The sequence below is a fragment of the Taudactylus pleione genome, unplaced genomic scaffold, assembly GCF_031769625.1.
Source record: "Taudactylus pleione unplaced genomic scaffold, aTauple2 ptg000977l, whole genome shotgun sequence".
Taxonomy (NCBI): domain Eukaryota; kingdom Metazoa; phylum Chordata; class Amphibia; order Anura; family Myobatrachidae; genus Taudactylus; species Taudactylus pleione.
The window spans coordinates 1,832,711-1,855,611 of NW_028285378.1; the positions used below are offsets into that span (position 1 = coordinate 1,832,711).

Consider the following 22,901-nt stretch of genomic DNA (forward strand, 5'->3'; position numbering starts at 1 on the left):
CATCGAATGGTAATCATTTGATGGTGGTCCGATGGTGTCTTGTTTTCTAGCTTTGCCTCCCCTGGCCCCTTCCTGGCTGCTGTGTGCTGTGTCTGCATCAAAAAATCTTCATGCTGGGTTTGTTGGAGTCTGTCTCTCACTGCCTCAGAGACGTGACCCTCAGTCCCTCCCTTCTCTAGGCTGCTGCTAGGCAACTGGGCATATTGCTAGCTCTGATTGGCTCTCACTGTCTCAGAGAGCCAATCAGTATGCAGCCCTCACCTTGCAGTAGCAGAAGCAGAAGTCACTCACACAGCAGCACACTGAGCACAGACACACACACTCTCACAAGAGTCCTGGATGCTGCTGCTGCACTGTGTAAGCTGTGACACAGCAGCAGTGGTAGTGTCTCTCTGTCCTCCGAGTCCTCGCTGTATGTATGTTTTTGCTCCAGCATGGGCCATGTCCCCTGCAAACCACACTGCTGGGGAATTTTGCGCATGCGCACATCAAATACATAGTTTTTACTAGGGATGTGCAGGCTCGGATAGGTTCGAGTTTGCACGTTGAGTTCGGATTTTTCCCTCCAAAAAAAACGGAACTCAGAAAGAGGCAAAACGTCATCTTACATGGACGAACATCATCATTCCTGGACTTCGCGACCATTGGGCTTGCGAAAAGACCCTTGTGGTAGGGTCTCGTGGCCGCAAGCCCCAGAGAGCTTATGGCTCTAACAGAGCCGGAAGCTCTCCCACTGACATCACTGGTGATGTCATTGGGGCTATAGAATTAGAGGGTTTAAGTGCTGCGCACAACCTATATCTATTTGACAACTGGGAGGGCTAAAGATATAATAAATGTATACGTAGCCAAAAGTTCTACCCAACCTTTATGATACTCATACACAATGTGTAGACTAATTAGGAAGTGATGCTAGACACAATAAATATAGATATGATATTTTACTTAAACTCTGAAAATACATGGAATATTGTGCAACAATATATATAAAAATATCAATAGCAACTGTGAAACAGCACAATATGGTAGGTGCACAATCCACCGTGTACCTGACTGTACACCCTGTGGTGGTCTGTGCAGTCCCAATATGAGAGATCACCAGTTGATCTTATGATACAGTAGGAATTGAAGGGGTTAATCCCATGTGCCAACCTGATACCTGTAACACACCTCTGAGTATATAGATGTATAAGCGTCTATGGAATATGAGGATGAGAAACAGCGGCGTCCCGCTATTCTCAATAGGAGATACCTCAATAGAGCATCCAAACGTCCTGTGTGTTGATGGTGTGCGTTGCCCGGGGTGATGCTGTGATGGTGCGGCGGTGGATGGCTTCGGCTGGCAGTGGGGATCACTCTGTGCTGCGGTGCTCTGGACAATGCAAACACGGACACTATCCCTGTTTCCAGAGTTAGGTCCGTGCGCGTGTCTGAGTGTGCCGGCAGGCAGTGAGAGGAGGTGAACAGCGGTCCTAGCTCTGGAGAGCCGGGGGCCGCGGACACTCCTCTCAACAGAGGATACTTACCCGGATGTGCTCTCAGCTCTCTGCCTTGTTGATCTTCCTGTCGGCTGCATGGGTGCGTTGGAGTGCTTGCTGCGGTCTCCTTTCAGCTGCGTTCTCATGATGAAATATTCTATTCAACAGGTGGATACAGGTCCTGGGGCACTTTCAGTAAATGGATAAGTTCTGAGTGTTCTGTCTCCAATGCATTTCGACCTAGTTGGTCTTCCTCTGGGAGTAAAAGATATCACTAGCATGTCACTGTTGGATCTTTTATACGGTCCCGCTCCTTGTGATTGGCAAGTCTGATGACGTCATCGTCTTACTTGATAGGTCTGTGGTTGTCATGGTGATTGTTACCATGGATGTGTTTACAAACAAGTTCTGCTTTGTCCTTACTAATAAAAGGCGTGTATTACAGCCTTATATATTTTTAAATATATATATAGAACCACCATAATTGTTAATAGATGTATTGATATACATAGGGATCCATATTGTAGATTGATGATACAAAACATATAATATATATTATTAGATCATATTAAAGAAGTATTCTGATCAGATCCAGATTTACTTGAAACTGTATAGCTAATGTTTGTACACCTTATAAAGACTCATTATGAAGAGCTAGTGTCTAGACCTCATCCTCATTATTTTCGGTTATTAGCTAGGAGGGTATTTATTATGTGATCAAAATTAAAAATAATGATAATAATAATAATAAAGAAAAATAAATAAAAAAATAAATAAATAATAAAAAAGAACTTGAAACGAGGTATGATCATGGCATACACTATGTTGAGATATTAATAAAGATATAATTCTAGTGGTTTCTCTAGTGATGGGATCGTGGGTTTGCCAGAATCCGATTGTGGTATTGTTTTGTCAAACTAACTGAACTAAAATGGGCCTTGATTCATTTTTTGCAAATTATGGATTTGATTTCATTATCTCTATTCAGACCTTTAGGGTGGAATGTTTGTAAGTTGTACATCCATTCCAGTTCATGTTTATTGATGTAGTAGTCGAAATCTCCCCCCCTCCAATTAGGTTTCACGGTTTGAATTGCCATAAAACTAAGATCTTTGGGGTTGCTATTATGATGATCACAGAAATGTTTGGATAGATTGTGGCTATCCAATTTCTTTCTAATATTTCTGATATGTTCTGCAATCCTAGTTTTCAAAGGTCTCGTGGTTCTCCCCACATATTGTTTTGGGCAAGTACATTGTAATAGATATATAACATTATTGTGGTTACATGTGAGTGTTTCTTTAATCTTGTATGTCTCCCCTGTACTGCACGATCTAAATGTATTATTGGGCTTTGTGCTGATGGTCCTAGTACCAGTGCATCCAGAACATGCATTGCAGTGGTAAAAACCCTTGGATAATGTACTTAGCGTGGTTTGTAGCAGTTTACTCGGAGGGATATGGTTTTTTACCATTTTAGACCTGATGTCTGGTGCCTTCCTATATATCACTCTTGGTTTAGTGGGTAAAGAATTAACCAAAGCGTCATCTTCTTGCAGTAGCTGCCAATGTCTTCTCAGAATTTTCTCTAATTGTTTACTTTGTTTAGAGTACTGTGTGATGAAAGTGACTTTATCATTTGTATTTGATTTCTCCTCTTTGTTTACCAATATATCCACTCTGTTGCAGATATGTGCTGCTTCCAATGATTGTTTAATTAAAGTTGGTGCATAGTTTTTCTCCATGAATTGTTTGGATAATTCTTCACTTTGTTTGAGAAAATCTGTTGGTCTAGAACAATTCCTTTTGAGCCTCAGGAATTGTCCTTTAGGTATGGCATTCAGCCAATTGGGATGGTTCCAACTGGTCGAAAGGATAAAACTATTTACGTCTACTAATTTCTTATGAGTATTGGTGTGTATCTGACCATCATGTATGAATATATTTAAATGTAGAAAAACGACATTGGTTCTACTATAATCAGCTGTGAAGAATATATTATTTGGGTTATTATTGATGTGATTGAGAAATCTTTTTAGGGTGTTTTCTTCCCCTTTCCATATAAAAAATACATCGTCTATGTATCTTCTCCAGTGCACGAGATTTGCCCCAAACTCTTCAGAATTCCAGATGTTATGCTCCTCCCACCAGCTCATGAAGAGATTGGCATAGCTTGGGGCAAATCTCGTGCCCATTGCTGTGCCAGTTGTCTGTAAAAAGTATTCATTGTTGTACCAAACATAATTGTGTTTTAAGATGAATTCTATACTATGCAAGATGAACTCAATTTGTTCTTGTGGTAGGTCAGGATCTTTGTCTAGATGAAAACGGATACTCTCAATGCCCTGCTCATGATTAATAATAGAATATAGTGAAGTTACGTCTGTGGTAACTAACCAATAGTCCTTGTTCCATTGTGCCTCTTGTAGAAGATTTAGAATTTGTGTAGTATCTCGCAAATATGCTTTTTGTTTTTGGACATATGGTTGCAGAATGTTATCCAAATACTCTGACAGATTGGCAGTAAGGGATCCTATTCCAGATATGATGGGTCTGCATGGAGGTTTTATTGGGTCTTTATGGATCTTGGGTAAGTAGTAAAAAACGGGGATAATCGGGTGGTTTGTTTCTATAAATTTATGTTCTGATTTTGTGAGAATTCCTTTCATGAAGCCTTGCTGTATGTGTTGGTCTAATTTTCTTTTTAATGATTCTGTAGGGTTATGATTCAACTTCATGTATGTGGCAGTGTCCCCTGATAGTCTGATGGCTTCAGTATGATAGTCTTCTTTGTTAAGGATGACTATTCCTCCCCCTTGTCAGCCGGTTTGATAATGATCGAGTTGGTATTTTGTAAGTTTTGTAGTGTATCAAGTTCTTTCCTGGAGAGATTGTTTATTTTGTTTTTACTTGTCTCCAATCTCTCAATGTCTCTTTCTACCATATGTGTAAATGCCTCTATTTGTGATCCCTTCAAATGACTTGGGTAAAAGTTATTTTGTGGTCTTAAATTGGTATGTCTAAATGTATCTGTTTTTGATCCTACTGTGTTCCTGGTTTCTACTGGGGTAGTGGACATAAAATATTTCTTTAATGTGAGCTTACGTATGAATTTATGTAAATCCACATAAGTTTGAGATTTATTGATATTATTGGTTGGAGCAAATTTCAAGCCTTTGTCTAATAGTTTTAAATGATCTTTTGTAAGCACTGGTGATCTCTCATATTGGGACTGCACAGACCACCACAGGGTGTACAGTCAGGTACACGGTGGATTGTGCACCTACCATATTGTGCTGTTTCACAGATGCTATTGATATTTTTATATATATTGTTGCACAATATTGCATGTATTTTCAGAGTTTAAGTAAAATATCATATCTATATTTATTGTGTCTAGCATCACTTCCTAATTAATCTACACATTGTGTATGAGTATCATAAAGGTTGGGTAGAACTTTTGGCTACGTATACATTTATTATATCTTTAGCCCTCCCAGTTGTCTAATAGATATAGGTTGTGGGCAGCACTTAACCCCTCTAATTCTATACCTACAACGGATGAAGTCAGACATCCATAAGTGCAGCAGCACACCAATTAGTAGCCCTTACCATTTACACTGAGTGCGCAGGTCCACTGCAAAACTATTATATGCTATACTGACGAAGGTCCAGCAGCAGACAGTGTTAAATGGGACTTTTAGACATCAGGACTCATAGGGCCAGCAGTGCACATAAAGCCTTTGCATCATTATCAAATACAATCACTGCGAAACATACTACAAATAATTTCTGTGACATTTTTCTCCAACTAGAGAAATTGATTACGAAAGAGACACGTCTATGGTGGGACACACACACCCTCAAATGGTACACAGAAAATAAAGTAATACCAAAAGGTCTGAACATCAAAAAGACACCAACACACAATCAGGAAGACAAAAATTTCATGACCAAGTGGAACAATATTCTCCATGAATGTTCATTCAATCTAATACAACTCCTGATAGATCACCATACTGAGGAGTTAGACAAATTAGATACAGAAATCAAGCAATTAGATCAAGAATTAGAGCCATACAAACTAGATCCTGAATTTATCACCCTCTCTGATCTCACACTAAAGAGGATCCAAAAAGGGGAAAATAATATAATAGAAACTAAAAAAGGTAAAATTTTGAGGGACAAATTTGGAATCAGTAAAACATGCAATAAACAGAAAAATAAAAATAAAAAGGGATTATCAAGTAACATCAAGAGATCACCTAACATTAAACATAGTCCAATTTATAAGAAACTCAACTTAACCTATCAACAATATATGACCAGACTACATAAAAAAACATTTGAAGAAGACAAATTAGAAATTGACCTTGACCAATCATTTGCAATATCTACATACAGTATAGAGGATGAATCTAAATACTCATTCTCCATTCATGAGATAGATGATGATCCCAAATATGATGCATTAGCTAGGCAGTCATGGGACATAGGCTGGACTATCGGCAACATCAATTAATCATCCCCCGCAAACAGATCAGTACCAAGAGAAGACATTACATTACCAAACCAAGCCACAAACAATATAACTTTTAGAAATCTACACAATTCTCCCCAGCCATGTAACTCTCACAAGCAGGAACCTTTTTTAGATCTAGTCCCAACCTTACCAATCATGACAATCACGGCACCGCACCCCACAAACTCCAAAGCCACCAAAAGGAAACTAGAAATACTAGACGGGGATGTAGGGGAGGAGAAAAAAACAAGACTAGAATCATGAATAAACAAAAACAAGGGGAATTAGGACAGGGAGTATTTAACCTAAGTAACACCGTGCTTACAGAAGATCATTTAAAACTATTAGACAAAGGCTTGAAATTTGCTCCAATAATATCAATAAATTTCAAACTTATGTGGATTTACATAAATTCATATGTAAGCTTACATTAAAGAAATATTTTATGTCCACTACCCCAGTAGAAACCAGGAACACAGTAGGATCAAAAACAGATACGTTTAGACATACCAATTTAAAACCACAATCTAACTTTTACCCAAGTCATTTGAAGGGATCACAAATAGAGGCATTTACACATATGGTAGAAAGAGACATTGAGAGATTGGAGACAAGTAAAAACAAAATAAACAATCTCTCCAGAAAAGAACTTGATACACTACAAAACTTACAAAATACCAACTCGATCATTATCAAACCGGCTGACAAGGGGGGAGGAATAGTCATCCTTAACAAAGAAGACTATCATACTGAAGCCATCAGACTATTAGGGGACACTACCACATACATGAAGTTGAATCATAACCCTACAGAATCAATAAAAAGAAAATTAGACCAACACATACAGCAAGGCTTCATGAAAGGAATTCTCACAAAATCAGAACATAAATTTATAGAAACAAACCACTCGATTATCCCGTTTTTTTTACTACTTACCCAAGATCCATAAAGACTCAATAAAACCTCCAGGCAGACCCATCATATCTGGAATAGGATCCCTTACTGCCAATCTGTCAGAGTATTTGGATAACATTCTGCAACCATATGTCCAAAAACAAAAAGCATATTTGCGAGACACTACACAAATTCTAAATCTTCTACAAGAGGTACAATGGAACAAGGACTATTGGTTAGTTACCACAGACGTAACTTCACTATATTCTATTATTAATCATGAGCAGGGTATTGAGAGTATCCGTTTTCATTTAGACAAAGATCCTGACCTACCACAAGAACAAATTGAGTTCATCTTGCATAGTATAGAATTCATCTTAAAACACAATTATGTTTGGTACAACAATGAATACTTTTTACAGACAACTGGCACAGCAATGGGCACGAGATTTGCCCCAAGCTATGCCAATCTCTTCATGAGCTGGTGGGAGGAGCATAACATCTGGAATTTTTTATATGGAAAGGGGAAGAAAGCACCCTAAAAAGATTTCTCAATCACATCAATAATAACCCAAATAATATATTCTTCATAGCTGATTATAGTAGAACCAATGTCGTTTTTCTAGATTTAAATATATTCATACATGATGGTCAGATACACACCAATACTCATAAGAAATTAGTAGACGTAAATAGTTTTATCCTTTCGACCAGTTGGCACCATCCCAATTGGCTGAATGCCATACCTAAAGGACAATTCCCTTGTTCTAGACCAACAGATTTTCTCAAACAAAGTGAAGAATTATCCAAACAATTCATGGAGAAAAACTATCCACCAACGTTAATTAAACAATCATTGGAAGCAGCATATATCTGCAACAGAGAGGATATATTGGTAAACAAAGAGGAGAAATCAAATACAAATGATAAAGTCGCTTTCATCAAACAGTACTCTAAACAAAGTAAACAATTAGAGAAATTTCTGAGAAGACATTGGCAGCTACTGCAAGAAGATGACGCTTTGGTTAATTCTTTACCCACTAAACCAAGAGTTATATATAGGAAGGCACCAGACATCAGGTCTAAATTGGTAAAAAACCATATCCCTCCGAGTAAACTGCAACAAACCACGCTAAGTACATTATCCAAGGGTTTTTACCACTGCAATTCATGTTCTGGATGCACTGGTACTAGGACCATCAGCACAAAGCCCAATAATACATTTAGATCGTGCAGTACAGGGGAGACATACAAGATTAAAGAAACACTCACATGTAACCACAATAATGTCATATATCTATTACAATGTACTTGCCCAAAACAATATGTGGGGAGAACCACGAGACCTTTGAAAACTAGGATTGCAGAACATATCAGAAATATTAGAAAGAAATTGGATAGCCACAATCTATCCAAACATTTCTGTGATCATCATAATAGCAACCCCAAAGATCTTAGTTTTATGGCAATTCAAACTGTGAAACCTAATTGGAGGGGTGGAGATTTCGACTACTACATCAATAAACATGAACTGGAATGGACGTACAAGTTACAAACATTCCACCCTAAAGGCCTGAACAGAGATAATGAAATCAAATCCATAATTTGCAAAAAATGAATCAAGGCCCATTTTAGTTCAGTTAGTTTGACAAAACAATACCACAATCGGATTCTGGCAGACCAACGATCCCATCACTAGAGAAACCACTAGAATTATATCTTTATTAATATCTCAACATAGTGTATGCCATGATCATACCTCGTTTCAAGTTCTTTTTTATTATTATTATTTTTTTTTCTTTATTATTATTATCATTATTTTTAATTTTGATCACATAATAAATACCCTCCTAGCTATTAACCGAAAACAATGAGGATGAGGTCTAGACACTAGCTCTTCATAATGAGTCTTTATAAGATGTACAAACATTAGCTATACAGTTTCAAGTAAATCTGGATCTGATCAGAATGCTTCTTTAATATGATCATCTAATAATATATATTATATTTTTTGTATCATCAATCTACAATATGGATCCCTATGTATATCAATACATCTATTAACAATTATGGTGGTTCTATATATATATTTTTTTCATAAAAATATATAAGGCTGTAATACACGCCTTTTATTAGTAAGGACAAAGCAGAACTTGTTTGTAAACACATCCATGGTAACAATCACCATGACAACCACAGACCTATCAAGTAGGACGATGACATCATCAGACTTGCCAATCACAAGGAGCAAGACCATATAAAAGATCCAACAGTGACATGCTAGTGATATCTTATACTCCCAGAGGAAGACCAACTAGGTCAAAACGCGTTGGTAACAGAACACCCAGAACTTATCCATTTACTGAAAGTGCCCCAGGACCTGTATCCACCTGTTAAATTGAATATTTCATAGCGAGAACGCAGCTGAAAGGAGACCGCAGCAAGTGCGCCAACGCACCCACGCAGCCGACAGGAAGATCAACAAGGCAGAGAGCTGAGAGCACATACGGGTAAGTATCCTCTGTTGAGAGGAGTGTCCGCGGCCCCCGGCTCTCCAGAGCTAGGACCGCTGTTCACCTCCTCTCACTGCCTGCCGGCACACTCAGACACGCGCACGGACCTAACTCTGGAAACAGGGATAGTGTCCGTATTTGCATTATCCAGAGCACCGCAGCACAGAGTGATCCCCACTGCCAGCCGAAGCCAGCCACCGCCGCACCATCACAGCATCACCCCAGGCAACGCACACCATCAACACACAGGACGTTTGGACGTTCTATTGAGGTATCTCCTATTGAGAATAGCAGGACGCCGCTGTTTCTCATCCTCATATTCCATAGACGCTTATACATCTATATACTCAGAGGTGTGTTACAGGTATCAGGTTGGCACATGGGATTAACCCCTTCAGTTCCTACTGTATCATAAGATCAACTGGTGATCTCTCATATTGAGACTGCACAGACCACCACAGGGTGTACAGTCAGGTACACGGTGGATTGTGCACCTACCATATTGTGCTGTTTCACAGTTGCTATTGATATTTTTATATATATTGTTGCACAATATTCCATGTATTTTCAGAGTTTAAGTAAAATATCATATCTATATTTATTGTGTCTAGCATCACTTCCTAATTAGTCTACACATTGTGTATGAGTATCATAAAGGTTGGGTAGAACTTTTGGCTACGTATACATTTATTATATCTTTAGCCCTCCCAGTTGTCAAATAGATATAGGTTGTGCGCAGCACTTATACCCTCTAATTCTATACCTACAACGGATGAAGTCAGACATCCATAAGTGCAGCAGCACACCAATTAGTAGCCCTTACCATTTACACTGAGTGCGCAGGTCCACTGCAAAACTATTATATGTCAGTGGGGCTGCCCACAAACGGCAGGTGTTCGCATGGGAATGCCTCCGTTTGTGAAGCCACCCCCCCGCCACGCCTACAAAACGTGGCGAGCTGTCGATCAACATTGACAGCCTCCCCTTTTGTAGTGAGCCACGGAGCGAGTGCTTTTTGCGCTCGCTCCGTGGCTCACGCACGCCGCGAGTGCGCACTGGGCCACCATCGATCCGCTTGCGAGCAGGTCTGAATCAGGCCCTGTGCCCTGACAGTATTACCTTAAAATGAAGATTTTCCCTACCTACACCCTCAGGAATGTGCGCACAAAAAAATTAATTTCCCCAGGGAAAGCAAAGCAAGTTAGGAATTGGACTTACAACTGCAAATTGCAGTGCAAGTTCGCCATGAAGACAAGCTCGCACAAGCCAACTCGCACCCAATTGAATTGACCCCTACGAGGCTCATTTAGAGCTTGACACAATTTGTGTTCCAAACTGACATTTCAATATTATGTGCAAATAAACCATAGTTACGTACAGTATGTATGTTGAGACACATACAATACAGTGCAAAAGTTTTAGGCAGGTGAGGAAAAAATGCTGCAAAGTAAGAATGCTTTCAAAAATAGAAGTGTTAATAGTTTATTTTTATCAATTAACAAAATGCAAAGTGAATGAACAGAAGAGAAATCTAAATCAAATCAATATTTGGCGTGACCACCCTTTGCCTTCAAAACAGAGTCAATTCTTCTAGGTCTACTTGCACAAAGTCAGGGATTTTGTAGGATTATAGTCAGGTGTATGATTAAACAATCATACCAAGCAGGTGATAATAATCATCATATTCATATTCATATAATATTCATATAATAATACACTATCCAGTACATAAGGAGACCAATCTGTACATCCATGTCCAGGGCAGTGCACGGTTCTTTTTCTTCCCCCCCTTTTGGAATCAAGCATTTGGAATCACCTCTCTAGAAATCCTGCGTTTGTCACTGAGCCTGCATAAGGACAACTACTGGGGGCACTGTATAAGTTGTACTACTGGGGGTCTGCATAAGGGGGGATCACTACTGGGGGCCTGCATAAGAAAGGGCACTACTGGGGGCCTACATAGGGGGGACCACTACAGGAGGTACTGTATAAGGGGCACTGCATAGGGGGATTACTACTGGGGGTCTGCATAAGAAGGGGCCTGCATAGGGGGGACCACTACAGGGGACACTGTATAAGGGGAACTAATGGGGACCACTACTGGGGGTACTGTATAAGGGGCACTACTGGGGGCACTGCATTGGGGGAACTGTACAAGGGGCACTGCATTAAGGTGCATATGGAAAGAAATGTTCCCAGAGTGACGTGTGTGTATACATATTATATATAAACATAAAATATTGGTGTGTATCCACAGTCTCCCTAAATGCTTTACCTCCTTCATTTCTTCCTTTCCTTCCTCTATGTGCTCCCCAGATCCTATTTTGCTATTTGGAGTTCTAACCTTTGCTTGCCAATTAGGTGCAGCCAAACAGAGGAAGCAAGGTTGAAATAAATTTAGTGTAAGGATATACATGTGCACTGTGTGCCCTTAACTAAACTGAATCTGGTGATGGCATTACCCTATCGGGCCAAAAGCCGCCGCCATTGCATGTGTTTGCCTCCCTGGCTGAAAGTTGCCAGCCAGCCCCTGCCCAACATATACTGCTGCTTGGTTTTTCTATTGCACAGCCTTTAAAATTGATACTTAAATGATTATACAGTATTTCATATTGTTTTAAAATCTGTATCATGGCAGGAAATTACTCTGTATCTGTGTTGGTATCCAGTGGCAAACGTAGGATTTTGAAAGGGGGGTGTCCAAATAATTGCTTACAGAGCCAATGACAAAAAAGTCTAACCAGAATAAGCCTGCAATATATACTTTATTGTGTACTTCAAGTATTTTAATATAAATAGCAATAAAGAATATAAATAACAAGGCATCTGGGCACGAAACTTGCACAGTGTGATTTTTAGCAACTGCACATGTGCGAGAACCTCAGAAAGCCAGTACGGCAAATGTGTTACCCTGAGTGTACACACAATGATGCTGCTGCAATCGGATCAGATGGTATTGAAAATGGAGCGGCAGAGTGATGGGAGTTCCTGGGCGGTGACCTGAAGTGAACGCAAAAAGAGTGTCTCATGGGCATGTTGTGGAAGTGTTGTGGGGTCATTAGTGAGAGCTGCTGTGTTCTCAGATAGCTGCAGCTACAGAGGTCATGTTTAGATGGAGAAACTGTGCCTAACTAGTCAGTCAGAACGCAGCAGTGCAGTGGCGTAACTATACATTTTGCTCGCCACCTGCAAAAAAAGTTTTTGGTGCCCTCCCCCCCATGGCATGTTGATAATACTAGTGCAGGGCTGTTTGTAGGCAATTTGGCTCCTAGTGCGAACAGTTAAAAATGCGCCTCCATCCCCCACAATTTTTCCTCCTTATAGTAATGCCCATTACACATTATGCTACACACCGTACAGCTAATTACACATTATGCCACATATAGTTATGCCTCTAACACCATTTTATTCCCCATAGTAAGGCTTCAAATTACTATTCAATTACCTTCTCATTACCAGGGGTCTCATGCTCGTTGCCAGGGGTCTCATGCTCGTTGCCAGGGGTTTCATGCTCGTTGCCAGGGCTTATATGGGAGAAGATGCAGCTTTCAGCTGCTCCCTGACAGACACTAGAGGTCAAGTAGCACCTCTAGTGTCTGTCTCCTATTAGGCTGCGGCCATTTTTGGAGGGTATTTTCAGCAGATTCCATGCGGACGGCTAGTCCGCATGGAATCTGCAGCACAGCATCCCTTACCTGTCTAAGGAAGTGGCGGCTCGGCTATTAGGCAGCCCGGGGGGCACAAGGCACCCTGCTCCCCGGCCCAGCCCGACACTGAGCCAGGGGGGTTTCCAGGTACTCAGAAATCCCCCCTGTGTGCGTGCCTGGTATCGGGCATTTCTAGAGAGGAGGGGGCCCATGTGCAGTCTCCGACACGGACCCCCTCCTCTCTGTCCGGTGGCCGGCAGCGCACTGAGTTGTGCGCGACTAGCGCCGGAGTTATAGACTCTGGGCACTAGAGTGCACCCAGAGTCTATAGAGTATGCGCAGGTCACCAGGAAAATGGCCGCGGCTGCCATTTTCCCTGTACTGCGCATGTGCAAACGACAGGAAAATGGCCACGGTGGGCATTTTCCAGTCGTCTTTTCAGTGCCACACCGACGTGGGACTCCGGAGAAGTACCTAGACCCAGGGGCCAGTGTGCCCCGCACACCCTGCTCCCATTATAGATACGCCCCTGGTTGGTATATTGTCCTCTCACCATATGTTTATTTGATTGCTGACCCTTTGTTGTGTAAGGAGGGTGTTAGGGGTGGGGTGGAATCAGTGTGGACACTTGGTTTGAGCCAAACTTAATAGTTACTATTAGGCTGCCATAGCCGAGGCTGCTCTAGCAACAGTGCTTAGTTTAAAGTGTAAATAGAATATTTAAATTGAAGCCAGAGTTATTCAGGAGTTAAACAGGTGGAAAACAAAAGGAGAAATTAACAAATCAGCAATTTCTGCTATTAAGGACTGTTTTTATCTACCACCACATTTCCACCATGCCTATGGATTGTGCCTGCACCTGGATCCCCAATGCTGCCAGCATCCCTCCTGATCTCCCCATGCAATCTTCTTATCCACTCCAACTATGATAGACCGAACGACGCCGCAAGATGACCCCTCAAATGGATCTTGGTTGCGTCCCCCAAATCATGAGGCTTGGGGCAATTTTGCTCAACTCATTGTCTTTTCCTCTTAAGCTTAGACTAACCTTTCCATAGATGTTATATTACTGTGACCCTTGTATCCAGCCCGTCTATGTCACCCCTGTTTGTTTGCCCCCTCCCCTTTAGAATGTAAGCTCTCACAAGCAGGGCCCTATTACCTCATGTGCTTCTCCTTCACTTAATTATACTTTAATTTACAACAGCACCAAACCCTTGGTTGCTGACACCCTGCTGCTTATTTAAGTGTTATACAGCAATGTATAAATCATGTATTTGTCCTGCATTGTTTGTACTGTTAATAACTGTTTTCTTGGATGCTCATTTGTTTATGTATGTGTAAGGCGCTGTGGTACCCTTGTGGCACCATATATATAAAGGATAATAACAATAATAATCAGCAAGGTCTCTCCCAGGCATAGATTTCAAAGCAGCCTGGGATCTCAAGATGTGCTGTTGAAGCTCTTTTGATTTGAAGAAGCACAAAAAACTGGCAACGTTGAGGACCATAGATGCAGTGGTCGGCCAAGGAAACTTAGTGCATCAGATGAAAGACACATCATGCTTATTTCCCTTCGAAATTGGAACATGTCCAGCATTGCCATCAGCTCAATACTGGCAGAAACCAGTGGGACCCAGGTACACCCAACTACTGTTCGGAGTAGCCTGGCCAGAAGTGGTCTTCATGGAAGAATTGCGGCCAAAAAGCCATGTCTTCAACGTGGAAACAAGGCCAAGCAACTCAACTATGCACGAAAACATAGGAAATGGGGTGAAGAAAACTGGCAGCAGGTGCTCTGGACTGATGAGTCAAAATTTTTAATATTTGACTGTAACAGAAGGCAGTTTGTTCACCTAAGGGCTGGAGAGCAGTACAATAATGAGTGTTTGCAGGCAACAGTGAAGCATAGTGGATGTTCCTTGCAAGTTTGGGGCTGTATTTCAGCAAATTTGGCCAGGAGTAATGGTGTCCTCAATGAGAAATACAGGCAGGTACTTTTCCATTATGCAATATCATCAGGGAGGCATCTGATTGGCTCCAAATTTATTCTGCAGCAGGGCAACAACCCCAAACATACAACCAATGTCATTAAAAACTATCTTCAGCGTAAAGAAGAACAAGGAGTCCTGGAAGTGTTGATATGACCCTCACAGAGTCCTGATCTCAATATCATCGTATTTCGAATAGGATTTCATCAAGCGTACATCTACAGAAGATCTGTGGTTAGTTCTCCAAGATGGTTGGAACAAGCTCCCTGCCGAGTTCCTTCGAAAACTGTTTGCAAGTGTACCTAGAAGAATTGATGCTGTTTTGAAGGCAAAGGGTGGTCAAACCAAATATTGATTTGATTTAGATTTCTCTTCTGTTCATTTACTTTGCATTTTGTAAACTTATAAAAAATAAAGTATTAACACTTCTATTTTTGAAAACATTCTTACTTTGCAGCATTTTTTCCACACCTGACTAAAACTTTTGCACAGTATTGTATTTTCAGATACATTCAACTCCAAGCCATAGTATTTCTTTGTAAAGTGTACAAGTGTGTGTATCTCACATAAAATGATAGAATACAGAGGCAGCTTGTTAGTAGTAAATTTAGAAGTTGCATTACCCTATTTGTACACAATATAGTATTGTAATAAAGTGCCAGATACATAAGAGAATTCTGTCTTGTCAATTGTATTAGTATATGCACAAGTTGCATTTCCCATATAAAATGTAATATCCCGACCGCAGGGATTCCGGAGGTCAGAATGATGGCGCCGGCATCCTGACCAACAGAATACTGAAAGTAAGTAGCGGTGTTAGCATTAGGCACTAGGGGAAGGGTTAGGCACTAAGAGGGGAGGCTTAGGTTTAAGATGCGGGGAGGGGGAGGTTAGATTTAGGCACTAGGGGGGAGGTTAGGTTCAGGCACCGGGGAGGGAGTGTTAGGGCAGGGAGAGGGGGAGGGCTAGGATACTGACCGGTACCCATCCCATTGTTTACTACTTTAAAAATTAAATGAGAAACTTATTTTCTGTAATAGCCCAAATTGAGGTGACAATTAACAAATGCAAATAGGCAGGTGCAGCTATAGCTATGATGCTGACCTAAGGGTCCTCAGCTCTCCAGCCACCATCATTCCTGCCAATTTAAACTGAGATCTCCAGATAAGCTGGCCCTGCTGCTGATACCCACCTCAGGGCCTGGTGCCATTCTCGATGTCCCTGCGCTGCATCCTCTTTTCTCTGTAGTCCCTGCGCTGGTGCCGTGGCCTCCTGCCTCCCTGTGGTGTGGAGCCCTCACTGCTGAGCTCTGGAAACCCATCTGTGTATGCTACTCTGCGGTTCTCCCCGATGCCTGTGTGGTTGAATGTGCGCTCTCTCCATTGGATTCTGCTGCCTGGCTCCTGCTTAACTCCCGGGGCTGAGACTGTGACAGTGTCGGGACCTCCTGCTCACTGCCATCTTGAATTATGTTTGGTCGTCTCCTTCTGGTCCTCTGTTTGCCATTTCTGGAATGAGTCTTCCACTGTGGTGTGTTTTGTAACTCCATGAGGGTTGCCTTCTGCCCTCCTGCCACAGGACCTGGTTTGAGCTGCCTTGTTGTACTCTCAATTTGCTGTTCTGGATACCGTGTAGACTTTATTTTATTTATTAACAGTTTCTTATATAGCGCAGCATATTCCGTTGCGCTTTACAATTAGAAACATAAATAGAACAAAACTGGGTAATAACAGACAGATTATAGGTCGGAAGGCCCTGCTTAGAAGCTTACAATCTTTATTGTTGTCTCTCACCTGCTGTTGATCTGCTGCTTTCTGTCCTGGTCTACTTCACTCCACCCATTATACTCACCTACAATTATACTTATAGTATCTATGAGTTGTGCTATGGTGGTACATTTGGTGCTTGCAGGTTCTGTGCACTCGTCTTCTGCTTTGATTGCACCTCCTGTATCACTATGGAGCAAATCCTTCAAGCCATCCTTGACACAGAAAAAATGGCGACAGATCGAGTGGCGAAGCTACATATTAAATTGTCCCCTATCTGTACGGATTTGTGCCACTGACCATTTAGATGATTTGCCCACGATATTGAAAGCGACTACTCCTGAGCAGATCCTGAATTAATTGTTGATGACTGCTTTTTGTAAAGTCTTATTTACCCCTCAGTTTGCTATTGCAAGGGTCCACGGTGTGCTTATGCAGCCTTTTCCTCCGGAAAGAACATTTATTGCAAAAACTCTCCACCGTAACCATCCTGATGCTGCTGTTCGTCTAGCCGGAATTAAAGGCCCATTGGTGTTTAGCAATTGGAGAGCAACAGTCTTCTCAGAATTCTCTGCTTAGGTTCGAAAATCTTGTTCTCAATTTGCTCGAATACAGGGACGTCTGCATGTCTCTGGGTCTTTGGCTTCATGTTCATTCATATTTGTTTTTGGGTGGTTTCAGAGGACAGCTCTCATATCTTCTTCTCTCCCCGGGACATTGCAGCGTGGCTTGACCTACAGACATTGGGATGATCCTCCTTGACTAAATCTCACTGTCTTTGTTATATCATCATCCATATTTGCTTTTTACACGGTTTCCTTAATATTCTGTAATATGCACATGCTTTTAAATTCTATTTAATTATTTTATTATTACTACTGTTATATCCCGTTTATATATTTTTCTCATTCGATGATATTCAATTGTCTCCAGGGTTTGAGCCATCACATTATCCTCTGTGTTTTCCTGTTTGCTTTTTGTACGTTTAACTTCTATAGTCGGGTACAAGATTCTGACTATTACTTCTGCAAGTCTCTTCGTTGGCCCATTGATCCTGGGCTGGGAGTACCATAGCATTAGGTTTCATGGGTGTAGTTGCCCTCACTTTCTATGTTGGGGGAGTTAGGTAGTGTAGTTGAGGATAATTTGCTTTGTTAGGGGATCCAGATAGGCTGTAAAACGGGGGTCTGGTCATACAGCATTGGGGGAACGGGGGTGGTTGTTTATTGTTGTATTATGCTGTCCATGCTTTGAAGATGCTGGTTAGTGTATATTTTGTTGGTTTCTCTCTATTGTTCTGATATTTGTTTGATACAGCACACGCCTGCCTGATGTATGTTGTTCCTTTTTCTAGAGCTGAGGGCCTGATTCAGACCCGCTCGCAAGTGCTGAGCGCTCGCAAGCAGGTCGATGTTGCCCTAGTGCGCATGCGCACGACGGAGGGAGCTCCGTCGTGCGCATGCACAAGACCCGACTAGCGACGGCCAAGCCGTCACTATGGGTCTCGCACCAAAGGGGCGTGCTGTCGATGGTGAGTGACAGCACGCCCCCTTTGGTGGGCGTGGCTGCCCAGACAGAGGCGTGCCCATGGGAACGCCTACCGTCTGGGTCCGGCCCCACTGACATCACTAGACAGTGGGAGTGCTTTTGAGCCAAAGCGCTCCTGGGCTTGCGGCAACGAGACCCTACCTAATTATATATATATATATATATATATATATATATACTGTATACAGGTTTAACACACTTCTGTGCTGACAATTATACACCTGAGTGCCGCTGCAATTGGAAACTGAACTATGCCTTTCACATGTACAGTATGACTTCCTGTATTTCTGCAGACAGTTCATCAGTTCATCACTCAATGAGTTAAAAATATTGAAAAAAAAAAAAAATCACCTTCCGCATACATTACAGATTATACATCACTATGAAAAGGTTATTCTCAGATTATTTTCATTAGTAATTCTTAGTATAAGCGTCACATTTTCTCCCCAACATGCCAAATTTCCATACAATAAAGGTTTTAAATTGGGACAATAATTATTTCATAACACAAATTTACAATTTGGGGCAATTAAAATGTAAATTACAGAAGTCACTAAATACTGTCATTTCCTGCTGATATTCATGTATATGTCCACACCGTGACCTTTGATTAAGTCTGGAAATGAAGCTGGAAATCAGATGTCAAAGTGAATAACATTTCAACCAGATATAGATGTGTCGGGACCATCATCAGAGTCTGGTAGAGTGAGGGTTAAAGAGGGTTAGTCACAACTGCAGACTGTTAAGAGAGTTTATTAACTGTGCTGTAAGAAGAAATGCAGCTATATTTACAGCAGGGGTGTATCTATAGGTCTGAGCGCCCCTGGCAAAATAGGGGCCTGGCGCCCCCCACCCCATTGGCAGTTAGTAAACAGACACAGTAATGGCTGTATGAGTGTCAATTGCCCCCCCTCTCTCGCTGTACAGCAATGATGCTTATGAGTGACATTAGACTTTTGGCAGAACTGGCCAGTGGCGAACAAAGGACTTTTAGTGGGGGGTTTCTAATATATATATATATATACATATATATGTATATATATATATATATAATGTGTGTGTGCTTTTCTTCCTTATTAATTCTTGCCTCTGCCACTATAAGGCGCTTGTCCTTGTCCCATATATATATATACATATATATATATATATATATATATAGGACAAGGACAAGCGGCTTATAGTGCCAGAGGCAAGTATTAATAAAGAGGAAAAGCACACACACACAACATTCAGTACAACACACATAGCATTCACAAAGCATACTTACATACACACAGCATACTTACACACACAGCATACTTACACATGTGTGGGCTATGCTGCTTGGACCTCCTCCTAGGTGCCGGGCTGCTGGGCGGCCGTGATCCGCCTTCTCCCACGATGACATGCTCCCTCTGAAAGACTGCAGCACGGGCGCGCTGCTCGGACCCTGCCGGTTCAGCTGTCAGTGCTTCCGCATCAGGTGGTATGACGCGGAAGCGCTGACAGCTAAACAGGCATTGGCCGGGCAGGCAGCTCTGACTATGATGAGTGGCCTGTGGAGAGACGGAGACAGTTGTCTCCGTCTCTAAGAAAACAATTTGGTCCGTCAGGGGGGGTTCCGCTACCGCTTGCCGCGGGTGGCACTGCCAGGTGGTGCCAGCACCCCCCCAACTGGCTGGCGCCCCTGGCGAGTGCCATCCTGGCCAATAGGGAAATCCGCCCCTGATTTACAGTATATACTGCATGTTTGAGTATTAGGTCTGTTGATCTTATGTGGAAGCCGGATAATTGGCTGAGACAGGATCGGTTTAAAATTAGATCGGGACGACGCCATTTTGCGAATGGCAACGAGATGCCATTTTGCGACTGGCCGCCCAGCGCCATTTTAGTGGATCACGCCATTATAAGTACATACAGCGATGCTATTATTTAGCGTAGTGCGATTCCCACGCAATAGAAAGAAGTTAACAGTCCTCACCATACAAATACAGACAGTCACTAAAACATATAAAATGATTATCCCTGCAAAACACGTACCATGGTGTACTCCACAAAACACATAGTCGCACAATGCTAATTAGCGTCTTTTCCTAATTTCCCAATACTTACACACTGCACACTTACATAAAAGGTTCCCTAGCATTAAAGTGTAATATCCAAGGTTTATTCACTAATTATTAATGTTGTGAAATAAAGATTATTTGATATCTAAGGTTTAGTATATGGTAAGCAGACCGTGTTTGGTGTTGTACTGATCCACTGTGTCTCAACAGATTTCCGGTATCATTGGTGAGAAGATCGGAACATGTGTCTGCAAACTATGGACTATAGAGAGTTAAAACATTAAAATGTACTCTGTAATGTTATCAGCTTAGATTAGCATGCAGCGGGAAAAAGGACACAAAGGGCTGTTGGAGGCTGACTTGTGTCCATTTGAATTGACCTATGAACTATCCTGTAACAAAAGCACCTTTAAGAAGAACCAATGGAATCATGCCAATCTGTTCTATTGTATTGCCTATCCCTGTAAGTGTATATATGTGCGCTCTTTGACCCCAGTCGAGAGTCTTCTTGCTGTGCTGTTGACGGAGGTTTCTATTGCTGATGCCGGTATCTGGACCCAGAGCGCGTGTGTATATAACAAATGTACCTTGAGTCTGTATGATTTACTTGCGCTAATTGTATTTAGATTGAATAATATCTTTTTGTGCTTTGGAACTACACTCAAAGTCTGAAAGCATTTATTTCTTGTGCGAATCATTATGCTGAATAGCGACAATTTTAGAAGGTATAGGCAGGAATCGATTGTTAGAAGGTATAGACAGGCAGGAATCGATACTTAAGATCAGTGCTGCCTATGGATCTTTCTGGTTGACTACATGGGGATGTAGAAATGAGACCGGCACCGCATGGCCGCTGGTCTCAATCCCGACAGTGTCATCCCGGCAAGGGATTTAACATAGGCGTCGAAATACAGACGCCTATGTTAATCCCGACGCCGAAGGACGCCAGACCGATCATTCTCCTGCCGGGTAAGTATGCACTTTGGGGGGAGGCAGGGGGGGGTTAGTTTGGGGGATGGAGGGTTAGGTTTAGGGACCCCGGGGGGATTTAGGGTTAGGCAAGGTTAAGCTAGGGAAAGGGGGGTTAGGGCTAGGCACTAGGGGGAGGTTAGGGTTAGGCATCCCCCCCAGGGGGACTTAGGTTTAGTGTGCGGGGAGGGGGAGTTAGGTTTAGGCACCCCTGGGGGGAGGTTAGGGTTAGAGGGGGGAGAGGGTTAGTATACTTACGGGCGCCCGGCGGGATCGTCATCCGTCGGTCTCTCACTGTCGAGATTAGAACCGGTGGCTATTAAGCCGTCTGTATTTCAATCCTTTTCCGTCTGCATGTACTCAGTAATCAGTCCATGCCTAATCCTAAATTTGATGTTTTATGAGGAGTGAGGTGCTATTACTGTAGCCACAGCCCATACAGTGCATACTTGTCTACTTTTGAAAAAGCATTTCCGGGAGATTGTGACAGCAACACCTACAGTATGAGTGCGCGTTACAGTGGACGTGTACTGCTATATCTGAGAGGTGTCATAAAGTGACTTACATCCAATTGTGAACCAGCCCCAAAGTAGTTAGTAAGATCTATTTGTTGATATAAACACATTTTCTTTTCAGAAAATGCATGTAGCCATGGGGATCACTGTGCATTATAACCAATGCATAGAAATCATACTAATGATCCCATTTGAATGTATATATATATCTGTTTTTTTAATATAACAGCTATATAATGGGGGTAAGGCACAATCAGGGAGATTGCTGGACTCTTCAGGGAGACAGGGAGATTGCTAGTATTTCAGGGAGTCTCCCTGACAATGAGGGAGAGTTGGCAAGTATGATATAGTGTTACATTACAATAAACGTTTAAACTCTGCTATTTATTTTTTAACAGGATATTTTTTATTGCATTTTCAAACCTGCACCAAAAAAAAAAAAAAATATTGATTAACAACGCTCAACAAAAGGTCACGGGCCTAGCATATTAACAGATATCTGAGTAATACAGAACATAATCAGATAAAATTAACTCATAACTTCAAAAATGCTCCAGTGGGTGGGGAGTAAAGGGGAGAAAAACTCAAAACTGGGTGCCCATGCATACCACAGGACAGGGGCCCATACCCATAGTAGAGTTAGAGTAGGAGATCCAGAGAACCCTAAACGAACATTCCCTTAAGGTTGTAGCGCTATTACATATAAAGCAATCATACCAAACCTGGAAGAAATTTACTGGAGCTACAGTATTATGTAGGTAGGCCAACATTTTTTTCCATGGTCCTCTCTGTTAGTTTACTATCTCCTACAATTAGGAATTCTGGGGATCCCAAATATTTCTACTCTCCACTTACCCGGCTTTTCCTCCGGCTTCCATATGATTGGCCAGTGTAACATCATTGGACCAGACATCAAACTGCCACTTCCGTAGGCCGAGGACACCACAATGAACACGTCCGCTATGAATTCCCACTCGCATGTTAACGTTCACCCCTGTCACTTCCCTCACCAGC

At 41.8% G+C, this 22,901-nt stretch overlaps 1 protein-coding gene across 3 annotated transcripts in view; it reads right to left on the reverse strand.

The window, feature by feature from the left end:
* ADCY5 (adenylate cyclase 5) overlaps window positions 1-22,901 on the reverse strand; it is an 836,213-nt gene that overhangs the window by 108,594 nt on the left and 704,718 nt on the right. For all 3 annotated transcript variants that reach the window (XM_088460724.1, XM_088460723.1, XM_088460725.1), the window contains exon 6: window positions 22,743-22,901. In XM_088460724.1, the coding sequence (XP_088316850.1) occupies window positions 22,743-22,901 (159 nt within the window). The remainder of the gene's footprint in view (window positions 1-22,742) is intronic.